The sequence below is a fragment of the Puntigrus tetrazona genome, chromosome 6, assembly GCF_018831695.1.
Source record: "Puntigrus tetrazona isolate hp1 chromosome 6, ASM1883169v1, whole genome shotgun sequence".
Classification (NCBI taxonomy): Eukaryota; Metazoa; Chordata; class Actinopteri; order Cypriniformes; family Cyprinidae; genus Puntigrus; species Puntigrus tetrazona.
Window position 1 is genome coordinate 26,406,377 of NC_056704.1, and position 20,213 is coordinate 26,426,589.

The following is a 20,213-nucleotide window of genomic DNA, read 5'->3' on the forward strand; positions in this document are numbered from 1 at the left end:
TTTCATTGACCAAAGGGTACCAACAATTTTGTCCACGTCTGTATATATATATGTGTGTGTGTGTGTGTGAATAACTAAAGACTGGGTTAATTTTATTTAAATCTCAAAAATGCCAAACTCAAAATGAAAATAATGAAATTATACATATTTAAAAAATGTCCTGATGCATCATTGGAGTTAAGTATTTAGATGGAATATTATGAAAGTTTAAAAATATTGCAAAATAAGCATGTTTTTTTCCCATGCTCTTTTACAGCATATGAAGATTAAACAGTAATACCATGTGAAATTCTGCTAGTTTCATGTTCGGAAATCAGGTGTCATTATTCCATAGAGTTAAAATGATTGATTGCAAAAGGTCAAGCTAATGACACAGGACTCGGCAAGATGAAAAAAGGATCTTTAATAAAGAAATGCATGAGGAACAACAACTGAATGTACATGAAAAACTACCTCTCAGCTTCGATATAACCGTATAAGTACAGGTGATATTTTGTAATGCCTGCATTAGTGAAAACAACTGTTATCCAGCGACTCTTCTAGATTAGACTTCACAATAGAGATTTAAAAAAATACAAGAGCCACAACAGAAAGCGAACCTCCCTGAGGCTCCAAATGACTTTCTCTCGTAAATTCGGACTTTAAACGTGTCAAGTGACACCCTCCAAGGATGCGGCGTATGGGAATCCACGGGCGGCCGAAACGTGGCACGCACAAAGGTGACCGATTACCGAGGAACGTGGAGAAAGTTCACATGGGCAGACTTGAAAGGTTTACAGTGCAATTAATCACAAACCAGAAAAAAAAGGCGATGTTTGTTGGGCGGCAGCCAGAGATTAATGCAAACTCGAGTCTTTCCACTGCAAAGCATGGGCAGGGAAAGCAAGGTTTGCTCAGAGACACGCTGGCAGGACTCACGCGCTCACAGGCAGGCCTTGCGAGGAACCTGTAACATACTTCAAAGAACATCTACTAAATCTCTCTTAGTGCTTCTGTTAAACATCATAATTTATTTGACGGGCTTTTCTTAAAGTAACAGAAAGTAGCAGTGCAAAGCTGATACTACACATTAACAGACACACGGGAGGTTTAAAAAAAAAAAAAAAAAGAGTGCAAGTACATATCGGGACGCATAGAAAAGCACTGAAATGTTGGAACTTTCTTGCATCTTGGTTCCGCTGTCATGCAAAACCCAGAAATAGTCTCAGGAGATGTGTAGGAGGGCCTGTCCGTTCTCAGTGCTCGGCTTCGCTATCTCTCTTACACCGGATGGACGAACTGATAGACCAGTCTTTGCGAGACATCTGGCTTGCGGATGATGCCCTTTTTATAGTACTGTCGAATAGAGCGGCTGAGCTTGTCATAGTTCATAGCCGGACGGTTCTTCCTCAAGCCCCAGAGGCGCGCCACGTGAGCCGAGTCTTCGATTTTGAAGATCCCTGTGAAGACACGCATCCAAAACACCTCCGTTACAGCTTTAGCCAAGACACACCGAATGACAGAAAGGTGCTGCGGTGTTTTTGGACGTGTACGCTCGTGAGAAAAGGTTGTACAAGGTTCACATTAAAGAACCGTTTCTGGCGCCTCGAAGAACCTTTAAAACAATGGAATAATCTAAAGAACCACTTTTAATACCTTTCAGTGATCCTTTCTTAAAACGATTCATTTTTTTTAAGATTGAATCTAAACAATATAAAGAACATTAAAGGTGTCATTAACATTAGTTAATGTATTAATTAATATGAACGAACAACGAAAATTACTCTTAGTGCACTCTTTAGTAATCTTTGTTAATGACTTCGTTGTAACACGGCTCTGAGCGAATGAAATCATCCTGAAAATGTTGTGCACCGCGTGTAACGTTACGGTCTCTCTGAAGAAAGAGTCGACTCTGAATCAACGAGTCGTTTTTTTAAACGAGTCCCGAGCCGCTTCGCGTCGACGTCATGGCGGCGCATTAGCATATCGCCCACTTCTCTGTCTTTTGCGTTGGTCTGAATAAACAGGCTAATTCGTTAAAGCTCACAAGCACTGCTTTAAACAAAACACGGAAGAAATGACTCCTTCAACGAATCATTTGGGAGTCAAAATAAATGCACGCTATGAAACAAAAAGTGAAAGTGTTTTTATGCATCCACGTCAACCAGTACCGAAATATGAGCCTGTCATGTTTACAATCGCAACGCATTACTAAATGCCGAAATTGACATGAACTAAGGTTAATAAAAGTATCGTTCATTTTTAGCTCATGTTAACTGTTTTAGCAGGCCATAGACGTCCATTATCTGCATTATTGTGTCCTCACCTTTCTCTTTGTTCAGCCAGCGGATGCAGCGTCCGTAACTGTGAGGTTTGAGGAGCAGTTCTCGGAGGAACTGCCACAGATGGATCGGCTGACCAGAACAAGACGAATCCGCTTCAGACCACAGCTCTTCACCTTCTGTGAGGCAACACACACACACACACACACACACACACACAGAGTTACATTTCAAGCAATAAGCCATGACAAAAAACTGAATGAATCATAGCCAGAGCTATGCATTGTATTGTATTGTTCATATTGTAATGCAAAACATTTGGTAACATATGGGTGGGGTTAGCGACAGGTCTGGTGGTATGGGTGGGTTTAGGACTTGTATAGGCATTTTCAAAAATAAGTGCAATGTAAAAACATGTATGTCAATGATTAAGTTAAAGCCACCTAGTAGAAAGAAGGGAAAAATACATTGATGTCTAAACTACAAGCATGTGGCAGAGCTCTGGAAACAATAAGACTCTGTCAATCATTTCACATCCCTTCATTGATTATAATGGGAGTGTTGTTTTGTGACATAGTTTGTTTGCAGTACAAAGAGAGCGAAACGTTAATGTACAGATAACATGGAACAATACACTATAATATTAGAGCATTTATTAATATTTACAAGTTTTATTTAGACGTTTTGAACTGGCTATATTTTTATATTTTCAGGTTTCATTTAAATTTTATTTAAAGCTTTAGCTATTTACATAAATGATTAAAATTTGAATGAAAATTTAAAACACATGTTGTCATTTTTTTTTAGATTTGTCAACGTGTTTTCAATTTCTAATTTTACGATTTCTATTTAGTTTTAAATTATAAAAATGATAAATGTTGTTTGGCAACTAACTAAAAAAATACGTTTCGATTTTTTTAATACGAAAATTACATTTTATTTTATTTAAGCTTTATTTCTGTTAACCAGTTTTTTTTAATAGTTTTAGTTTTAGTAAACAACGACGGTATATGGAATAAACGATATATGGTATGTGAATATTGTAAGCATCATTACCATGACATTACCAGAATAATTGCACAAGTTGTATTTCTGTGAAAAATGTCTCACGATAACCTCTTTAGTTTTTCTGGCATCAATCGATGTGATCTGAACAGGTTAATCATTACAGACCATGACAATCCTTTGCTTTGACTAGCACTAAGCTCTGTGGCCTGTTTGTAAGAAATGCCATCGTTTTTCTTTATACTGGTATCATCTGTGCTGTGATGTCTCTGTGACGTACCTCTCATCCTGGTCTCTCCTCCCGAACATCTCTCCTTCATCCAAGCGGCTGGAAGCACAGAAAAAGAAAGAAACGCAGCGTGAACACGCGTGCATGCAAACCTTCAGCTTACACGACCGAGCGGAAGCTTTTTATGTTTTAAACATTCTTACGAACGTATGGTCTCAGACAGGAAAAGCAGTAAAGGAAGTAGAATTAAAATGCAACGGAATTAAATAAAAGCTTAAAGGCGTTTTTTAATAATTCAAAAATAATGTTTCGCATTATGAATTACCTGCAATCATAACACTAAAATGGGTGTTATGAGAAAAAAAATATTTATTAATATTTTGACTGCTTTTTTACATTTAGGACTTTTATAAAAAAATATATATATATTTTTTTACTATGTGTTATGTATTTTATTATTTTTTAAATATAATTTACTTAGCTTTAGTTTTAGCAAATTCAAAAAGGAACATTTCACATTTTCATCTAAGCACGTTTTCGCTTTTTTAATCTTTAACTTTTTTTAAAAAAAAAATTATTTTATTAGTTCGATTAACGAAAACAACTGTAATAGTTTCAATAGTTTTATTTAACAATAGCACCGCTGCTGTATTTCTTCGAACTGCATTTTCACACGTTTCCCGAAATCGAATTCCTGGCTAATTCGGTTCACATTCACGCCGATTAAATGAAAGTGAATTGTTGATGCACTCTTTTGGTCTTTCACCTGATTTCCATATATCCAGATGCGCGTGTAAAGTTTCGCTGCACTGAGGCGAACGCTGTCGGAAGTCTTCCTCGCTCATGGAGCATAAATCTTTGCCGTCCAGGTCCTGGAAGGCCTTCCCCACCTGCGGGAGCCTGTAGAGATGCTCGGTCCACAACAGCCACTTCTGAACGTTCCCACAGTTCCACTCCATGGGGTCTGAAAGATCAGATAAGCGATCAGTCTGGAGCGCTCAGCCATCTCTTACAAAACACACTGTTGGGATTCAGAGCTGTTTGGACAGGCTCCAAATGTTTTGAAACGTCTTAGCGAAGGAGAGCTCCATTCAGGAGAGCAAACAGTGGGGATGGGTGTTTACGTAAGGCGGTGCGACTGTACAAAGACGCAGAACGAAGCGTCGCACCACAAACGGCGTGAAAGCGCTTGCGAAACACGGACAAATCGATAAACCTACTGTAACGCGCCGCTGATAATTACGAGCTATTTAGAGATGCGCGGAGGTTTCGAAACGCTGGCGTTGGGACGTTTGCGCGCCCGTTACGCGGGAGGGGTCCGAAAGTCCTCGAGGAAAGCTCTCAGCACATTAGTGAAACTCCGGAGGATTAGGCAGATCCTGGTCTCTGTGCTTTCAGCTGCCTTCGGGGCTGCCGGAGTCAAAGGCCTTTTCTAACAGTTTCATTACGACTGTTTGCACGGCTCAGTCATAACTCAGATCTGTCTGTCACTCAGGAGTGATGAATGGCGAGTCGTTCATTTGAATACGTGTCAGGATAACGTCAGCGTGGTGTGTTTTACTGCGAGCGAGATGCACGACTGTGTTACTGTAGTTGGCGTTGAAGTATTCGAACGTATTCGGAAAGTAACTTACTGAAATATTTGGCGTGTATATATTAATAATACACCCGACTCTGCTAGTTATCAATGATATATCTGCATATAGATTTATATATAATGTAAACAAAATTTATAGCAATTTATATTGCCTTAATAAATTATATATCATCATATTTTTTGTATATTACTACAGCTGCTTATATGGTTCTTTCTTTAGTAAAAAAAAAAAGATTAAATAAAACCTTAACCCTCTTGTTTCAGATTGTACAATGTTGTCTCATCTTTTGCCTAAACGTCTTTAAAGTTCAGGAATACCTAAACACATTAAATACATGGAATGAGAATGTGAAATATTTTTTACTTTTCCATCAAACAAGACCATTTTACGTATTTCTTTACTTTTAATTCATTTAAGTGAATTGCAATGATATTTCGTGAATATATTGTATTACTTAATCTATATTTATATTACTTAAATATATAAATATTAATACATTTTATCATCTTTATTAATTACAATAATATTTGACTGATGCTAGTTGTTTCTTTAAAACGTGTGTATTTTAAAATGAATTCAATCATTTAAAAGGTAATAATTTTAGTAGTTAATTTAATTTCAATAATATTAATATCTTCACATAAAATATTTAAATAATGCTATTATTTTATATTTTATTATTTTAAAAAACTTTTATAATAGTTAATTTAATAATATTTTCATATATGTGAACCCGGAGCACAAAACATAAGTAGCACAGGTATATTATAAAGCAATAGCCAACAATATGGATCAGAATTCTGGACTTTTCTTTTAAGCCAAAAATCATTTGGATGTTAAGTAAAGATGCTTCGTGAAGATATTCCGTACATTTTTATTATAGTATAAAAATTTAAGTATAAAAAAATTTTTTTATACTTTGTACACTTCTTCTTTTATATATATATATTTATATTTTATATTTTATATATATATATATATATATATATATATATATATATATATATATATATATATATATATATATATATATATATATTTTTTTTTTTTTTTTTTTTCTATTCCGACGCTGGACGGTTGTAAAAAACATTTCACTGCATGCCGTACCATGTATGTATGTGTATGCGACAAATAAAATTTGAATTTGATTTGAAATTTCCTGCCAAAACTCAATTTTTGAAAGGCGATACGCATTGTAAGGACAACTTAAAATTTAGATTTTTTTGTTTTTGCGCCGTAATTGAAACGATTAAAACGATTACCTGGTGTGATGTTGAGAAGTTTACAAGCGGTCTCAATGTCTTTCAGGACCTCTCCCACTACCAGGCTTTGCACCTGTTCTAAGGATCTCTCCTCCACCTGCTCCTCCAGGGTAGGAGACAGCGGGGAGGCTCCCAGCCCGGGGCTGTCGATCACCGGACACTGCTCGGGCTCCTGACACGGCTCCAGCCTGGGCCCGACCCCCGCGGGTGGGGACGAGTCCGAGACCCTCACCAGCCAGGCGGCGTCCTCGGTGAACAGCATGTCGAAGCACGACAGATAGAGTCCCGGATGTCCTCGGTCCGAGCCGTCAAGGCGGGCTTTGTGGTCCACCATCTCCAAGCCGTCTTCTCGCTTAAGGAGGGAGCTCTCGGCGAAGCCCGTGGAGTGCGGCGGCTGAAGAGCAACAGCGCTGTCTGACTGGATTCGGACAGGACTGGCCATTATCTCCTGCGGAAATGAAAGAGAAAAGTCATCAAACCATACGCCGCGCGGCTTTTCAAAGAGCAGCCGTACGGCAGAACCTTCAGCAAACTGCTGGTTCTTGAAGGGTTTGGTGCTTCGTAGTGACGCTGTTTTTGTTTTTAAGGCTTCCGGGGCGAATGGGAATGAACGAGGAAAGCCAGTGCAGCATGGGGGAAGCAAACTGGATTTGAGTCACTTACTCATGGGTCACTTGTACAGAATGGCGGCTGACACCGGAGCAGAGCAGCGGTTTGGAGGACTGCTTTCAAGGTGCCGTCCCCGGTCTCCTGTCTCCCGTGTCAGCATGAGTTTTTAATCAAATGGCAAGGAGGAAAAGATGCTTCTGATGCGGGATGACAGCAGAGGCGGGGCCGGGGCAGATATCTATCTCCAGTGGCCAGGAGGTAAAGACTCAAAGGTGGGAAGATTGCTCGAAGGAAAGAGCAGCTCGGGTTACAAGTTCACTGGAAGATCATTGTGCTTCCGAAGCACTAATAGCCACTGAGAAACGTCTTTTTAAACTGCCAAGCGTTTCCTTAAACGGGCTGTCTCGAAACTGTCATCTACGAAAGCGAAATGTGCCTCAAAGTGAAATGAGAAGGGAGAGCGCAGGAAAAACAAGCAAAAGAACAAAGACGACAAGCTGTTAGGACACTACGGGTCACATCAACACATGCGGCTGTCAAAATATATAAACCAATAAAATATATAGGGATATATACGCCAATGTAAACAAGGGATGATTTTTAAAAAATTATTTTGCAAATGTAGAATTTTTTTGTAATTGAAATAAAGCTGTAAAAATATAAAAACATATGTTTTGAATATATTTTAGTTTTGTTTAATTAAAAAATATATTTTAATATTTAAATAAGTATTAATTTATGTGTTTATTTACGTTTAATAAAGGCATTTATCTGTTAATAAAACATTACTAAAACTAAAACTAATTATATATATAAAAACTAATCCTAATAACTAATTAACCAAAAATCATATATATATATATATATGTACACTAAATTTAACTGAATTACTGAATTACTAACTGAAATAACTGAAATAAATGTATTAATAAATAAAACAAACAAATAAATAAATGTACAAATAACAAATACATTTAATTAATTAAAAAAAATATGCTAAAATGGCGAAATGCACATGGCAAAACTTAAACAAAAGAAAATTTAAATCTAAATCAAATAATTAATAAACTGTACACAAGTGATTGTGTGCCGACACTGAACCTTTCCTAAAAATAAAAGTTGTTCCTTGAATGAAGGCTGTGTAATATTAAAACATGTCTTAGGGGCATCTAAGAAACTATGCTGAGGAATGCGAGAAAGCTGTAAAATATTCCCTGTGACAGAAACAAGGAACATCATAAATCATGAAAGTCTCGTCTGGGCCTCCACATTACATGAAGAACATCGCAGGCAGCCGATGAGATAGGAACGAACAAAGAGCTGTAATTTAGACGCGTTGAGTGTCCGAATGTCACAGTTGCATTCGTAAAAGCAGAAGCAGACGCTTCACAAGTATTTTCAAGGCTTGTCTCCAGCCTTAAAGGAACAGCTCACCCAAAAACGAAAATTCTGTCGTCACTTTAAAATCAAATGCTTTTCTTTTGTGCTTTGCATAAGTCGTACGGGTTTGGGACAGCATGCAAACGAGCAAATAATGACAGAAGTTTCACGCAAGTCACCACGTCTCTGATTTCCGGCTCTTCCTGCGCTGACATTTTCCTCTTTGCGCTGCTTTGGATTTCGTATGTTTTATTGATAGCCATAAAAGTTTCATATATAGATCCTGTGAGGGTATTTGTGGGGCAGACTCCTCTCTTCTTAAGTAAATACGCGGGCATAATAGTTTGATTTAAAGTTCACGGCACAGATGGAGAGTAAGAAGCGCCTGTCGGTAATCTGTTGTCATTAGAGCGTATGTCTACAGGACATTCCCCATCTACCACATGTTCTCGGACAACCTCCGTTTGTTTGGACACACCACTGCCGTCATTCATAAAATGGTGAGATTGCTCCACACCCAGCAATAGCAGAGGAAAAGAGGTATAAAAAGAAAACAATCATTCAGCTTTTAAAAGGTGGATTATAATGGCTTAAACCTTTTATTGTGTCTCTCAGTTGACTTTTCCCTCATTTACAAAAGCCTTCAAACGTAGCATTCGACGTAGTTTGAGCTCGTCCTCCGTTTCAATAAATCTGTAAAGTTTTAAAAATTCATCCAAAATTTATTTGTAATTTTCCCCTAAAATATCGTGGTAGCCGCAATAGCAACTAACAAGAAATGCAGTATTTATCAAGCTTTTTTTTTTTTTTTTTTTGAAATACTAGGATTTTGCCAAACATCAAACAAACAAACAACAACAACGTCTCGGGCTACACACAAATAACGTGAGAAAGAAAGAGGTGAAAAAAAGGAAATCAAGTAAATAATATCAGCGGTAATGACAATAATAATGTTTAAATAAAATAAGTATTAAGCTTTTTAAAAACGAAATAATGGAAGTGCAACTGTTCGTTGTTACATCAGGTTCATTCAGAATAATAACAGATGCAACTTTTTAGTAATGTATGTTAAATTAACAGTAACTAAGAATATTAAATATTTATAAGTTTATAAATAATACGTACTTTTGTACGTTTTCATTGTGAGTTCATGTTAAATAAAGTTAACATTTAAAACCTTGTTGTGAATATTCTCATTATATTAGTTATTTTATTTATATATCACTTTTGTGTTTAATTTTAATTTTTGTATATTTAAAATTTCAGTAATAATTTAATTAAAACAAAAACTAGTTAAAAAAAAAAAAAAAAATATATATATATATATATATATATATATATATATATATATATATATATTTTTTTTTTTTTTTTTAATTATCAGCATAATTAACATAATAATGTTAAATATTGACAATAATTGAGCCTTTATAAGTTTAGCACATTCATTAATTTATTTTTTAAGAAAACTTTTTTTTTTTATTCCAGGACGTATGGCAAGCATCATTTGACTGCGTTTCATTTGTCAAGACTTTAAGTAGCAAAAGGTGTCAAAATGGCACTGCTGCATTTTGAACGCGGCGATGGAATGGCGAAGGGTCAGAGGTCAAACCATTTGTCTCTCGCTCTTTCACATCTCTGTATGCAAACACAAACGGAGGCCCCGGAGTGTATCTTTGAAGCTGGCCTGGAGTAAACCCTAAAGGAAATGAAGTTATCCTTCCTGGAATCCCTGTTCTCATCTCCAAACGCCTGCTGCTTTCACGTCCCCCTCCCTCTCCTCTCCTAGGAAAAAGCTGGAGCGTGCTTTTGGGGCCGGCTTAGTTTCGTGTCTGTAACCTAGTGTCCACTCTTGCTCGCAACAGCTTGCGTTAAGCCCATTAGACAGGCACATTTAGTCATATTGACTCTGGCCAGTGGAGAAAAAGCAGCGGTGAGGAGATGCAAACACGCTCCCCAGGCGCAGGATTAAGCCTGTGACTGATCCTTAAATGAGTTTGGTTAAAGACTCTAAAATTCATTTTGGAAGGGTTAAGAGCCGCTCCATTTGCCAGGTCAGCTGCATTCAGTGCTGAACAACCACTGTTTATCAGCGTTTCACACCAGAAGACACGAGACTGGCCCTTCCCAGCAGTCACTTATACACCTGCTGTATTCATGCACGGTGCACTTCTCCAAAAAGCACACAGGAAAGGGAAATAAATGATAATAATCAAATAAAAGGTCATAAAAACATGTTCGTTGCAGTGATTACAAATAAATAAAATATTGCAGTGATTAAAAATAAAGGAAAAATATTTTTAAAAAATTTAAAAAACAATAAAATTAATAATAACAATCAATTACTGGGGAAAAATGTCTAGAAAAAAGCTTTAATTTTCATCAAAAATCTATAATTGCCCTAAAAAAGGAATTGAGTTATGGTGGTTATTAACTAAATAAATGATTATAAAACTTAAAAAGATTTTTATCTATTGGCTAATTGTCAAAGAAAAAAGAAATATGGACTTTAATTATTCAAGCATGGTTTACTTGTGTAAGAAAATCAATTAAATTAATTAAATACCAAATTAGGCTTGGTTTCTTTTGGCCTTTCTAATTTTCCAGCGACTCTATTCATAGTTTACTGCGTTGGAATCTCTCCCAGCATAGCAACCAGCGCGGCTCAGTTCAATAGCAAAACGTTACCTATTAATAACGAGTCTCACCGCTCAATGAGTCTATTAGGTTGTGCATCGGTGTGCACATGCCGTTCTCACAACAAACGTCTCTTACTGGAAGAAATGCTCTGTCGATTGCAGGGTTTCAACAACAGCTGGCCAGTACTCAGCTTGTTCACATCGTAAGGACATAAAAGATTTGGCAATCATTACAAGCAATTAGTGCAGAGGCTCCCCCACCATTTGACTGAGCTCTAGTTATGTGTCGCACAACGACTGGCTGATTCTGAAAAACCATCAACAGAATCGACAAAAACACTACCCAAGGTCAAAATGCATATATCCACGTAAAGTGATCTTATACAGCACACTTAAAATTGACTATAGATAACACAATATGGCTAACCTGAGTTATCGTGTAGCGTAGCTTAGCGTTAGCCGCTTTTAACTTCACCCTTAACAAAAATTCAATAAAACCAAATACCGTGGTTATAATAGTTACGCTAGTTAACCAAAAATTTACTTTTGTTATAATAATCATAGTTTAAGTATGGTATTTGTAATAAAACTGTGGTTATACAAATTGTAAACAATCCATCGGGCTAGTTATTACACTTTTATACCTACTAGTGTTACCTGATGAAAACCGCGGTGAGGTGGGCTACTTGGAATAGCTAACCCGGTTCACACTGCTGTTTTACCCCTAGTAAACAAATACTAATGGCTAAATAAGATGGCTGTACATTATTAATCATGGGATAATGTTTGTATTTGCATATGTGGGTGCCAGTAATTGATTGGACTAACACAGCATGCTAACCCTGAAGTTCTTTTTAGCCAGGGTTAAAAGCGAGGTTTAGCATAAAGATAGCCCTGGGCCGGTTCAGAGTGAAAATCCCCGTTAGAAGAGGGGTTAAAAGGACAGTTTGCAGCACTCTGTGCGACGTTAACGCATTGTGCTCGCTAAACCGAGTTTAAGCGCTCGCGCGGTGCATTGTGGGATCGAAAGCGCCGCAGAAACAACGCTGAGTGCGTCGAAAAAGGCGCCTTCGGCTTTATGCAAACGAGGGAAAAAACGCAGGGCGACGACCAATCGCTGCGAGAAGAAGAAGGCGAAGCAAACAGGGTGTAAACGGGTTTCAGAGGCGTGCTCTGAGGTAATTTCGACGCGCCCCGCAGCCAGCGGCACTGAACGCGGGTCTGACGCCGTAGTGGAAACGCGCTAATACATACACGCTTAGCAACGGCGAAAATGTCGGTTAAATTAAGGTACGTTTTTTCTTACCTTTATCGCCCCTTCAGAAAAAAGGGCGCATGCTGCGTCGAAAATATGCAAATAAGCATTAATTATAAGGAACATATAAGTTTATTGATAGTCTTACCCAACTGTTAACCCCGGGTTATGAGCACTGAAACCTGAATCAAGATAACTCAGGATTAGGCTATGTTTACCTGAGACTAGAATGGCCCAGGTGTGAAAAGCCCATGCCCGAAACCACATTTTTGCATTTTTAAGTGTGTCTTAAATGTCTGAAGTGTTACTATATATATATATATATATATATATATATATATATATATATATATATATATATATGTATATATATCACGTGTTATTGGTTCATAATTAAAAAATCGGATTGGCCCACAGTACGGAAATGATGGGTTTAAAGATTATGGCGCATCTGTCACTGATTTAAAATAAAAATGCAAATTTGTTGCATTGTACCGTGACATTATAAGTCCATCATCTGTCTTGTGAGAACTGTGAAAACTTTGAATTTTGCCATAATTTCTTTACAAACACAACCCACCCAGCTGTTTGAACAAAAACTGGCATGGCATGGTAATATGCAAAGTGCCATATTAAGTCACTCAACCGCTGAGAGCCGCCATTGATAAGTATCTCTGATTCATTCTTGGGAGCTCTGAGCTCAAGTGAAATCGTACAGGGGATTTCTTCATTACTCAACATCGCATTATTCTCCTCCGCTAACGTGTTTGTTCTACTTCCTCGACCCCCTAGAGCAGGTGTGATGTACCTGTGCCAGGTTTTCGCAGACGTCTCAATTAGCTTATCTGCAATCTAGCTGTACACACTTGATAGTGTGACCAAAACACTGGAATCAAATATCTCATTTCTAAAATATCTCAGTTAAAAAATAAAGAAAATACTGTAATTTTTGCGTGTCGTCCCTAACCCTTGAAGTGCTTTCCATATAATTAAGGCAATTTGTGATTATTTTTTTACTGTCAAGCTTTAAAATAAATGACAAAAGAAGCATAATCAAACAGGGGGAGGAAATTGCAGTATAAAAGTAGGCTTGTTAATGCAATGCATGCGCTATATTTTAAATTATATAAAAACATGACATTTTTGATGTATTGCTTTAAGGAAAAGTTGACGTGCTGTAAGCTAACTCAACAAAACCCAACAAAAACTCTATAATCAGTTTAGTCCTAGTCCCTCAGTACAATGTAACACTTTAGCGTAGTCACAATACCGTGCTTAGCCTCAGTGGAAATCAATAGAAACTTTACATTTGCCTTCGGGAATTGAGCTCTTTTCTTCTTCTGAAGGATTTGGACGAGAGCCAAAACGCAAGTCACTTGCACTTTTTCCTTCAGGGGAAAAAAACAGTCATTTGTGGTTTGCTGGCGGTGTTCTGAAAGCCGGCCAGATGAAATTCGAAAACCTAAGAGCTTTACACCTTTTAATTTTTGAGACAAGTTCCCTTTATGTTTCTAAATAAGGACGCATCGCATGCGACGACAGGTGAACTGTGCATGCTTGAGGACAGGTGCATTCAGAATCATCTGACTTCATGTAATTATCAATGACACGAGCTGGTGATAAGGCTGATCGCTCGGGTGCCTGGAGAACTTGAATATGTATATCGATGAATGCATTTGTGTGTTTTGTAACACAAAAACCGCATTACCGCTCAAATGTTTGGACGCGCCTCTTCCTCCTTTATTATGACCAATGTCTTCATTTGGCAAGAATAGGAAAGTCATAAAAACTAAAGTATTTAGTGATTTAAAACGTTGCAAATCTGAGCTTCAAAATGCACTGTAAAAGCGTGATATGTGCAATGATGTTTTTTCACTCGCAATTTTGATTTTTGCATTCATTTGTAGCCGCAATTTAGGTGCAGCCAAAACTAATTCAAAGCCAAAATATGTTCTGAGAACGTTGTGCTAACGTTCCCATAAAGCTGTAAAAATGTTAAAATGTAAAAAAAATAAATAAATATTACGATATGAATGTTTAGCAAAAGGGTAATAAAAAAATAAAAAAGGATTGTTATTTTGCAAACATTAGAAGAACGTTATGTTTAAATTTTACATAATGCATAAATAATATTTTTGAGAACATTATAACTTTAAGTGAATATTTGTTCATAACATTGAAAAAACCATCTGAGAACATTCACTGTTAGCTGGGTTTCCAGAAGGCTTTTAATGTCAGAAATTCAGTCTGCAACTTTTGACTGGTGATGTACAGTACAAAATATTTGCTTTTCTCATAAATACAGATAAAAATACCAATAACAGGTTTGTTGCCCTTGAAAGTGGGTTGAGAGTGCAGACTCACCTGTCCAGGTGAAGACAGTGTCGGAGGTGCGATCAGGAAGGCCTCTGCTTGATTCCTTTGGTTTCTGCTTGTTTCTCAAAGTTGGGTTTATTCTAGGCCTCCCACAGACTCAGCAGGGAACGCGGCGCGCTGGAATTGTGGAGTGCCACATTACTAACCTCAGTGACTAATACTGCTAGTGACAAGAGCGTGTGTGTGTGTGTGTGTGTGTGTGTGTGTGAGAGTGAGTGAGTGCACCTGATGTGGGTGTGCTCAAGACCTCAAGTAAGAGTTAGTGAAGGAATGCCTGCTTCATTGACTCCCGTCGCACTTTTATACACAGGCCTTATTAAGTTGTGTAAACATTGTCTCAGAGCCCCATTCCCAGCCTGAAGGCGTTTGACATGCCAGCCTGTTGTTGTGGACCACGAACCCCCACCTCAAAGGAGGAGAGACACGGTTACCAGAGGGACTGCCTGATTAAATGTCTGACATCCGCTTTTTAATCTTAAATGACAACAGTTATGAGAAATATGATCGAGGTAAATATTGCCAGATGACCTAGATGTTTTGTGAGTTTTAATTTCCTTTTTTAAAAAATATTATATATATATATATATATATATATATATATATATATATATATATATATATATATATATATATATATATATATATATTATGGTCATTATAATTTAGAATACATTTCTTTATTATTATTTCTTTTATATTTTTTTATTTGGAGTATACACAAATTTATCAAATAAAAAATGCCACCCCAAAATAAAAAGAAAATATCACACCGTAGAAAAATAATCTTTTGTGTAAAGAAAATAATTTAATCAGTGATTTTATACAATAATTCTTCTTTTTGCCAAATATAATTTCATAATTTAGTTTCAAGAAAAAAACTCAAATCTGGAAAAAATAACAAACAAAAAAAAACCCCATCTATTAGAAAGATGCATACTCGCCTTCTTTTAATTATATATTTTCCTATGTGCAGATGTTATATTGTTCAAGGTGTTTCTCTTGGTAACATATCGTGATGCAAAACACAAAGTACATCTCTAGATATTTTTTGTGCGTCAGTGTGCTGATGATACGTCTGCAGGCACGCAGCATGCCAAAATGTTTGCACAGTTAAACAGACACACCAATGCAAACCACACACACACACTTAATACAGACTTTATTGATAATAGAAAATAAAGAGGGAGAGATAGGACGGCTGGATATCAGACCATCATTTTACATGCTGTTCCACAGACTTCTTCAGAAAAACCTGATAATTTTGTTATGCAAAACGACTGAAGAACTTGTCATTGCAACTCACACTGTAAACCCACACAGTTAGATACATTTACAGTAAAACAAAATACGAAGGCTTTAGGATTATGATGTTTGCATTGATCTAGTCCAAATGCCCCATAACATCATCTCTGAATGCCTGTAACAAGTTAACACAGTTTCGAATGTTATTTCCAGACTGTAAAGAGTGACAGCTGCTCAGATAAGAATTGGGAAACTTGTGGAATGTCTTGCTCCAAACAAAGGTTTACTTTGCGCTCCTTCTCTGTATTTTTGTTTGTCTAGTACATTTCCCAGAGGGGGTTCATTTGCATGGCAGTTAGAAAGATTGCAGGTATATGCGCTCTTTCACCGTCTTACTTTGAAACAACTTTCTCATGCACTATATAACCATTTATGGACAGAAAGGTTACTGCCACCGTCAAAGGTGTCCGTTTATGATGAAGTTCGGTTGAGCCATTTGTCAAAACGCGCACTCCTAGAACTCACTTGATGCTGTCAATGGCTCATTGTGAAAGAGATTGCGCACATGAAAGCCAGAGTTTGAGTTGGGTTCAATCCATAATCCATCAGACTTCTCCATGATGGATGTCGAAAGCGTTAGGAATAGTGCCTTTTGGGCATAAGTTTATTTATGTGTAGAAGTACCCTCATAAGACGCTGTCAATTAGGAAGAGGTGTCGAGTATAAATATCCTTTCAAACCTAAAATTAGCTAACCAAACATGCTATGAAAAGAACAAAATGCTCTGGTGACGTCATTCGCTGTGCAATTTATTTTCTGCCTCTTGTGGCTACTATCGCAATTTTATGAAGTAGCTAAAAGGAAATTAGGAAAGGTCTGATCTGCTGCTAGTGACGAAGACCATGTTGTGGCATTTGTTGTGGCATTTACGACGCTTTCCAGTCAATGAGAAACTGTGACAACGACTGAACGGTTAAAATCTGAACATGAAAAATTTGTCCAAGAATGTTAAAAACATCAGAAAACAGTTATGTAAACAGTTATGCCTTTTCCGTTTAATTTGAGCTCGGTAATTCACTAGAACTAACTTTGCAAAAACAATTTATACTGATAAACATCAGGGTAAGACTTGACTTTAGCCTCAACTTGAACAGGTACTAGGCTAGGTTAGGTTAATTAGGGTTGCTCTTAATTATTTTCCTTCCTTGTTTTTCCTAGATTTCTAAATTGATTGCAACATAAAAATTAATGTTTAAAGAAGTTATTAATGCGCTTCATCATCGAAGGAACTTTCTTATCATCAAACACTCTGCGGCGTTACTAGCGTACAAGGCACTTTGCATTTGTTTGTTATAACTGTTCATTATTATAATAGACTGAAGAAGCAAACACATTTGCTTGCCCAATTAAAACAGCAGACAATTATAAAATGTTACCTTTAGGAACAGGGTTAAACGAAACTAAAACGTGTTGCTACAGATACTTAGGTGAGTCATGCTCAAAACTGGGACACCTAAGGTGAGGCGTCACAGTCTAATGTAGAAATTGAGAAGATGCACTGTTTTGGGTAAGGAGTTGTGGTATTAAAAATGAATAAACAAATACTACGTACGTTAGATTACATACACCTGAACACAAAACTTGGCGCCAAACAGTTCGCGCGTTCGCCTGAAGTGGTAACCATAGCAACAGTAACCGCTCGAGCTGTTTAAATATTTCTATTTTAGCAAAAAACAGACATACTACGTACACGAGGTGACAGATAAGTAAAGTCGTAGGAAAACGTAATTTGTAAAAATTCCAAAAACAATCTGTACATCTATGCAAGTCTTAACAAAAACGAGAAATTAAGCGAATCGTTATGTTTTGTCGCTCTTCAAAGGACTCGGCACGTTGTTGCTATGGTTACTGAACGTGATGGTTCGCGATAGTTTGGCGCCTGGATGGAGTATCGAGTCATTTCTTCAATAGCATTCAGAACTAAAACTGTTGAACGCTATATAAAAATGTATCGCGGATGAAAACAAGACATGCGGTCTGTAAAAAGATCTTAGATTACGTAAATTTCAAAACTGAGTTCATTCACTGGCCAGTGACATGACTATGGTCCATATTGGTTAAAATTTCTAGTGTGTAGTTTATACTAAACTAGTATGGAATACTTACATCAGCTAGAAAGTACCCAGTTTTATTATTTATCTTACTATAGGCACTACATATATATATATATATATATATATATATATATATATATATATATATATATATATATATATATATATATATATATATATATATATATATATATATATATATATATATATATATATATATATATATATATATATATATATATATATATATATATATAATACAATGTATATGTAAGTCATCTTAAAATGTTATATAAGGCTATATACCCGCAGTCCAATGTCCAGTTACAAATGGTCACAGTCCAGTGCTGATATGAGCATAAAACCAATATTGCCCACATACACCATTTTAAATAGCTTGTCAATAATCACCTGTATGATTTATCTGTATATTTTTTTTTGCATCACTGTGCAGAACACATCAAAGAGTGCTGCATATATGCTCTTAGGAAAAAGATATTTGCCCTTCGAGACTGCCTGACAGGTTTACCTACCATACCAACAAACTATTACACCCAACTGTGTAAATACCAAGTCTAAATTTGTGTTTACCTCACACTACAGATGCATTATGAAAACGCACAGTCTCGGATGATGTATACCCTGCAGTACTAAAGTAAGTTGTTCTGGTGAAATACACATATGGCAATGCCCTGAAGTACGAAGTCTGAAACTTCCTTGTTTGCAGTTGTCTGCTCGGGACGCGGGGTTTTAGTGACACCAGGAAAAAATGGATTTAGGGAGTTAAATAGGGAAATGGCCTAAACTTTTCAAAAGTTTTCAAAAGTCAAACTTTTCCACACCAGGAAACAATTGCTAAAAGTTAAACGCAAAATGCTTAAGGCTCATTTGACTTAAATCAGTGTTTTTATACAAGACCCCGTTAACATCAGCTCGATACCACAGAATTTGCCTGCCGCTTCAACTCCCGCAGTCCACGTAAGTCATGGGGAAGAGCAGCTGTCAAACCAAGAGGAAATGCTTTGCATTTGTTTAAGGTCCTTCTATGATCTTACATGTTTGTCAGGTGGGTAATAATACGATAGTGCCAAGGCAAGTTGCACAAGTCCTGAGATGTGAGCAAATATTTGCCTAGATATGGTCTCCTCAGCACAGATCAACACATCCCATCTATGTGTAATTAGTTTAAACAAGGTTATATTCTTCCCGAAGGGCCATAGAACTGGAATTCAGTTCATGATGACATGGTTTTGACAGTAAAAGACAAAAATATATGCCTATTGTTTACTAGTGAAATTCTGTTGCACTTATTTGATATCACTAGGGAATCTTTAAAGGGGTCAAAATGTGTGAAACATATCAAAATATCACCCCAAGCGGTTATTTTAAATAGTACATTTTAAGCGAAATACCTCAGGTTCGATGGATTTTACGGTATTGTGGTTGTAAAAGTTAGTTTGAACATGTCTGTCGTTAATGTTTTGAACAACACCTGTGGTTTTTAATAACAGGACACCTGGGAGAACCTGAGGAGAACTGACTTCATCTACTAAAAATCACCAGAATTGAGGTGGATTAAAAGGCACTGAGACTTCAAACACGATGAAGAAAAGTAAAGCCGAAGAGGCAAAGGTCCTGCATTTGAGATAAGGTAATGTCATTCAGGCTTTTGGGTCCAAGTCAGAACGGGAGTCTGAACTACTGGTAAAAACATCACAATGATCCAAAAGTAATTGAAATGGCTCCAGTGCATCAATTAATGTCTTTGTGAAAAGATGTGCAAGAATAGTTTTAACGGTTAATTCCAGCTAAAAAGTCTAATTTGAGTCAGGAATCAGGAAAGAAATATGCACAGCCCAAGACAATTCTAAACAAAGAATTTGGATTTTATGGATTTTTTTAGGGTTATTATGGGCTATTTTGGCCAAAAGTTAAAATACCTTATTGATGCATTTGATTCTTACAAACTTGCATCTTATTTTTTTACTCCACAAGACATTAAAAGATGGATGATTGCTGTGGATTATTGTGGTGGTTTTAATCGGCTGTTTGGACTCTCACTCTGACGGCACCCATCCATCTGTGAGCAAGCAATGCTACATTTTTCCAAAAATGTTATGAGGGGAAAAAACATTTTGGGTGAACAATTTAACTACGAGTTAATGCAGTTAGTAAAAGAAATGATAAACGAATCACACTGCTGACGTACGCTGCAGGCGAAACATGACAAAGTAGTCACAGGA

At 36.8% G+C, this 20,213-nt stretch overlaps 1 protein-coding gene and 1 long non-coding RNA gene across 2 annotated transcripts; one reads left to right on the plus strand and one right to left on the minus strand.

Annotated features, from left to right (window-relative positions):
- Window positions 1–388: 388 nt before the first annotated feature.
- On the minus strand, window positions 389–14,951 carry LOC122346477 (SAM pointed domain-containing Ets transcription factor). The gene is made up of 7 exons (XM_043241120.1): window positions 14,840–14,951; window positions 14,603–14,731; window positions 6,356–6,803; window positions 4,262–4,459; window positions 3,547–3,594; window positions 2,306–2,440; window positions 389–1,439 (listed from the first exon to the last, which is right to left on the minus strand). The coding sequence occupies exons 3-7, from the start codon at window positions 6,795–6,797 to the stop codon at window positions 1,261–1,263; spliced, it is 1,002 nt and encodes a 333-aa protein (XP_043097055.1). The 5' UTR covers window positions 6,798–6,803; window positions 14,603–14,731; window positions 14,840–14,951; the 3' UTR covers window positions 389–1,260.
- Window positions 1,447–6,540, plus strand: LOC122346478. The gene is made up of 3 exons (XR_006251133.1): window positions 1,447–2,218; window positions 2,322–2,442; window positions 6,402–6,540. It is a non-coding gene; the product is annotated as an uncharacterized LOC122346478 (long non-coding RNA).
- Window positions 14,952–20,213: the final 5,262 nt, after the last annotated feature.

Coding starts and splice junctions, on each gene's coding strand:
- LOC122346477 (XM_043241120.1), bottom strand. CDS start 6,797: ATGGCCAGTCCTGTCCGAATCCAGTCAGACAGCGCTGTTGCTCTTCAG. Junction 3,595..4,261: donor TCTGGATATATGGAAATCAG/GTGAAAGACCAA, acceptor CTGTGCTTCCAG/CCGCTTGGATGAAGGAGAGA. Junction 1,440..2,305: donor CTGGCTGAACAAAGAGAAAG/GTGAGGACACAA, acceptor GTGTCTTCACAG/GGATCTTCAAAATCGAAGAC.